Source organism: Macrosteles quadrilineatus, unplaced genomic scaffold (assembly GCF_028750875.1).
Source record: "Macrosteles quadrilineatus isolate MER2022 unplaced genomic scaffold, UCM_ALF_1.0 Scaffold_5__1_contigs__length_97177068, whole genome shotgun sequence".
In the NCBI taxonomy this organism is placed as follows: Eukaryota; Metazoa; Arthropoda; class Insecta; order Hemiptera; family Cicadellidae; genus Macrosteles; species Macrosteles quadrilineatus.
This window is the reverse complement of record NW_026542598.1, coordinates 57,985,831-57,991,436: the sequence shown is the minus strand read 5'-3', so window position 1 is coordinate 57,991,436 and position 5,606 is coordinate 57,985,831. Positions and strand designations below refer to the sequence as shown.

The 5,606-nt window shown below is 30.9% G+C and overlaps 1 protein-coding gene across 1 annotated transcript; it reads left to right on the top strand.

Annotated features, from left to right (window-relative positions):
* Window positions 1-313: 313 nt before the first annotated feature.
* Window positions 314-1,108, top strand: LOC128995626 (uncharacterized protein K02A2.6-like). Its single transcript, XM_054420644.1, has one exon. The coding sequence runs from the start codon at window positions 314-316 to the stop codon at window positions 1,106-1,108; it is 795 nt and encodes a 264-aa protein (XP_054276619.1).
* The last annotated feature ends 4,498 nt before the right edge of the window (window positions 1,109-5,606 follow it).

Here is a 5,606-nt window from a genome sequence, read left to right as displayed (position 1 = left end):
TATTGACCAGTTTGGACATTTTCAAACAAACCAATTGAACACCATAACTATCAATCCCAAAGAACTAGCCGAAGAAACTAAGAAGGACGCATATCTAAAACAAATTCTTGAGGCTCTTGAGGAGGGTCAATCATTAGAGCCATTGGGATGTCACGATAATGAAGTTACATTACATGAAGGATGCCTCTTCAAAGGGTGGAAAGTAATCATCCCAAATTCCCTCAAGAAAAGAATTCTCAATGAACTACACTACGGGCACATTGGTATAGTAAAAACCAAAGCTTTGGCAAGAAGTTACTGCTTTTGGAGAGGTATGGATAAAGACATTGAAAACATGATTGCTGTTTGCAAGCCTTGTCGTGAGAAACAAAATTCTCCAACGAAAGAGATCAACCATCCTTGGGAACCAGCAACTCAGCCATGGGAGAGAATACATATAGATTTCATGGGCCCAACAAATGGACAACAATTTTTCATTGTTGTTGATGCCTTCTCCAAATGGGTAGAGGTAATACCCACAAAAACAGCAACTACCGATTGGACTATTAAGGAGTTGAAGAAACTTTTTAGTACTTTTGGTCTTCCAAGCCTCCTAATTTCAGACAATGGACGAAGTTTCACTTCTCTTACTTTTCAAGAGTTTCTTAAGTCATGTGGAACTCAACACAAAACGACTGCTCCGTTCCACCCATCATCTAATGGACAAGCTGAACGCTTTGTACAAACAGTGAAGAAGATGTTGAAGTCGATATTAGATGAACCAGGAACACTTGACAGTAAAATTCACAAGGCGTTAATTCAACTCCGTCAAGTACCAAACTCAACAGGAAACACGGCATACTATCTCATGTTCAACAGACAAGTAAGAACATACCTCAGTGTTATGATACCTTCTAGAATCGAGGACTCAAAAGACAAACCTAAAGGTATAACACGCATATTTAAGGTGGGAGACCGTGTTCAAGTGAGAAACTACTACATGGGTCAGACAAAATGGAGTTTCGGAAAAGTTACATCAAGAGATGGAAATCTACATTACAACGTTGAACTGGAGAACGGAGTAACATGCAGACGCCATGTAGATCAAATGCTGCGATCAAGACTTTAAAGGGGGAAAATTGATGTGTCTTTTCTAACATACTGTATGTTTAACAAAATACCATATGTTATGTTTAATAAGTTGACTTTGTTTTTGTTTACAATCATTTGTTATTTAGGATTCAATTCAGAATACACCTATTTTATTTTACACATCTTTTATTTAATATGTAACAGTATACTTTTTTAAATTTGAATTACAAGCTAATCAATAACAGTTTTACTAAACATATCAATTTAGAGGGAGTTTACAACGGTGTCTACAAATATTATCAAATTGAGAGTAATTTTTTTTTGTTTTAGATATGCATCCTAGTGTTGGGCGACATGGATAATATGTTGGCTTATCTAACAAATTTTGACCAACTATCTGGTTCTGATTTTCCAAATGCTCTAAAAAAACGTAGCCGAAGTCGTTTACTTGGTTTTCAGCCAATTGTCAGAAAAGGTGAGCAATCAATGAAAAAAATTGGTTATATTGTTTAAGATATTTATTTTTTAGCGAATTTCACATATAGGGAATAAGCTATTACTGTAGTACTCATGGTAAGACCTGGACCCGGGACCGATTTACTTTTTCGTTATGAGGTCCCTGGAGGCCAAAAACATATGCTGATCAAATTTAGAAAATGCATTTATTTCTTACTAAGCTATTAACATAAAAAAAAACAAAAAAAAAACACTTTTCCCTCTCTCTTGCAGCAAACCTAAGTACTCGTTAAAGTAATTATATTTAAATAAGGAATGAATGTGATATTTTTAAGGATAAATTTTAGTGTAAATCCAATTAGGCAAAAAGAAATTCGCTTAGTCTGCTGGTTTGCTGTGGCGGGGGTATCTTATTATCTAATGTGAAACCTTTGGGAGAGATAATGTATCCTTGAAAAACTAAACATTTTGTTAACCTTTATTTTGATGCTTAAACTCTTGCACCACCTTTTGTAATTTGCTAGCCTTTATGATATACACACAATACCTAACCTGTAACTATAGTATTATTGTGTATTTTAAAGCAATAGGTACACTAGTATCTTGTACTACCGATGAATATAACATTTGATGAGTTTTCGTTAATCAATGGCTTAATAGTCTCTATAACTATAGGCTAACACGATGTTTTGATTAATCACCCTTTTTGATCTGAACACATTGTAAACAGATATTTCTATTACTGTAGTATATATGGAGTGTGTTTTTGGTGTTCACTCTCAATTTCTAGTTGTCTGTCATTAAGAGCTGTTAAAAATATAAAAATATCAGGCCTAATTGTTAAAATCTTGATTGTCCTGTGGCATGATTATTAATAAGTAAAGCAGAAAATTAAATGGTTTATGAAAATGTTTTAAGGATTGGCTCGTTCTTATAGCACCAAAGTCAGTGACGCTGGTCTCTTTAAACCTGGCCTAAATGACAGCTTTTAACGTTATTTGTTGTAATTTACAGGTAGCGTAGGTCTGGAAAAGTGAAAGGAAAATAAAACAGAACACATGGTTTTGTACTCAAATATGAGCTTGTGTATGTACATCAACGTATTGCTTGTTTTTGTTATATATAAATATAATATACAACATAGTCTATAAATATCTGACAACCTATACATAAGTCTTGTTTAAAAGAATATAAATTATTGTTCTGCTATTATAATGAAAAACTAATGGTAGCAAACTGAAAGTGATATATCCTAAGAAAGATCCATACCTAAAAAAACATGTATTGTTCTATACATTAAGCATAATATAAATTTTTATTTCATTTTATTTATTTTACAAAAACTAAAGCAGCACGGTAAGTTAGCATTTTTCTACCAAGTAAAACGAAAATATAACATCTTTAAAACGTTTTCACTGCCAATAAGTCCAATACGTCTGGCCTTATTAGTTAGTTAAAAAAACTTATTTGTATATTAACAAATAGTTCGTAATATTTGTTTTTGGATAAGCCATCCGTAACCGAGGGGGGAGGGAATTAAATGAATGTTATAAATTATAAATTCTTCACTAAGTGTAAAAGTAAGTGTACGCAATGTCGTATTTAGGAGAGCAATAACCGCATCTAATTCAAACATAAATTGCCACAGAAGGAGTAGCAGTTTTCCAAACAATAGTTAAGTTTCAACAAAAATACTGCATATCATTCTAAAAAAATATAAAATTTGAATATAAAATAAAACTTTATCAATAAAAACATAAGCGGTAACTTTTACAATGAATAACAAAGTTTAAATCGCTTAAATTATTAAAAACTATTTATGTTTATGACACAACTATGTAAAACAAAACAGTTTTTTTAAGAAAACCTTCTGTGACTTTTTCAAATAATTATAAAAAGGTTTTAAAATTTGTTTGTCGAAAATTCCTAGTCAACTTCGTTTTAAAGGAAGATTTAATCTAAAATGATCAGGTTTTCGGCGTTGTCTACTTGAGAATATGCTACTTTCCTCTAACAGCTAAATAAAGAATAAACAGCACAACTCATCTGAGAACATTTGTACAATATGATGGACAGGGTAACGCAACAATAGCCTCAAAAGTTTGAACTCTGCACAGACAGTCACTGCATGATTATCATAACAACATTCATATCTTAGTATATACAAGTGATAAATGATTCTCCCTTAGAGTTTGCCGAAACATGTCTAGTCATATGATAATGAAAATCATCGTTGGTTAGTTTGGATACCAACAACGCTTTGTGTAAACTGTCTGGTGTAATAAATAACCGTTGTTTATGCATTTATCTGAAAGTCTAAGAGATTAAAAATCAATTGTACAGTAAATTGAATTCTTAGTAACTGTTAACTATAAGGAATCATATCGCATGGTAACCTTTTTATAGGTATTTCTATAATTGATCACAACAAAACATGATTGCAAAAGAACTTTCGATTGCAAGGAAACTGGTTGAATATCAAACAAGTTACAAAGTTTTTTCAGAACGATCATAGTTTTTGATATAACAAAAAATTGCTGGTATAATACTTAAAACTGTCTAAACCAGCAAATTTGTAAGTTCATTTGTAATCAAATTAACAATTAATTATATTTATAAAAACAAATAAAAATACAGATCTATGAACAAAAAATTTAACTACCCTACTGTTCTAATTTTGTGTTATGTTTGCTTATTTGAATGGTTTCTTCTAGCAGTCGCAAAAAAAAAACAAAAACTAACAACAACTACTTATAAAGAAAAAACACGTATACTCTATAAAAAAAAACAATTGTGCATGTTCTCAAAATGTTTTTTCTATGCTTGCAATTGTTTTAGATCTGCGAAGCTACTTCAAAACCAGATAAACGTATCTCAATTCTCAAATAAAGCCGTTTCTATGGTCATAACGTATAAAGCAAGCTAATTCCAAAATAAAAATGTTTGTTTCAAATATTTTTTAACAACTATGTAACAACAATAGACAATGTCTGACAAACAATCCAAGAGAGAAATCAGATTTCAAAACAGTTTCAACTAAACACTATAATAACACCCTCACATAATATTAAACCACCAACCGTTCGTACAATACGTTACATTCAAGGCACCTTTAGTAGAACATACAGCTCGACGCATCAAATATAGTAAGAGGCATTCTTTTGTAAATGTTTTACTTTTAAATCACTTTGTACATTGCTTATGAGACTTATAACAAAGTTACATTATGCATTTTGGGTTATATTTGCTGCTTAGGTTGTTTCCTTTTTTTTCTTGTGACAAACAATAAAAAAAAATTTGATTCTTAAATATATTAAGCAGCGGCTGAAAATAGACTTGAAAAGAACTATGCTTTCACATGAAATTCTTACTATAAAAAAAACACTGGAATCATTAAATAGTTGTAAGTAACTGCATAAACAACCACAACAACAAATATTCCCAAAGCAAATGTTTTTTAAATAACACAACACTTAACATTTTACTATTGTACCAAGTCCACTGCACAATTTGTATATCCAGTGCACTATGAGCCACTACTACCTATCACAGATCATTTTTACGATTACCACTGACAATGGAGTCTCTCTAAAGCAATATTTAACTGTTTAATTCTATAAGTTGTAAGGATAAAAAAATACATCACACATACTTAATGCAGATTAAAAAGTAAAATGTTGAGCCACAAGAAAATTATGGTTGGCTTTGTTTCATAGCAAAACCCCTGGTAATAACAATACAGCTGACTTAGAAACATTTAACAAAAATTATAAGAACACATATTGAACAAATAAATAATTTAATGGCCACTTAAATGCTTATTCAATTTAAACATTTTACCGTAAGTACTAATATTCTTACTAAAATAATATACTCAACAACAGAGGAAGAACTCTAAAAAATAATATTTGCTGAAAATATCAATCTTGTGGCCCAAAAAATATAACATAATTACATAGTGATGAAAAAAGTGTTTATAAGCAGTTTCACTAAATAATAGTATAAATTTTAGCCAATATTCGGGCGATCAAAACAATAATTGCTTGCGCATAAAATTTTAACACTGTTGAAAACTATAA

Bases quoted from the DNA above. Each gene is read 5' to 3' on its own strand.
- LOC128995626 (XM_054420644.1), top strand. From the start codon at position 314: ATGGATAAAGACATTGAAAACATGATTGCTGTTTGCAAGCCTTGTCGT.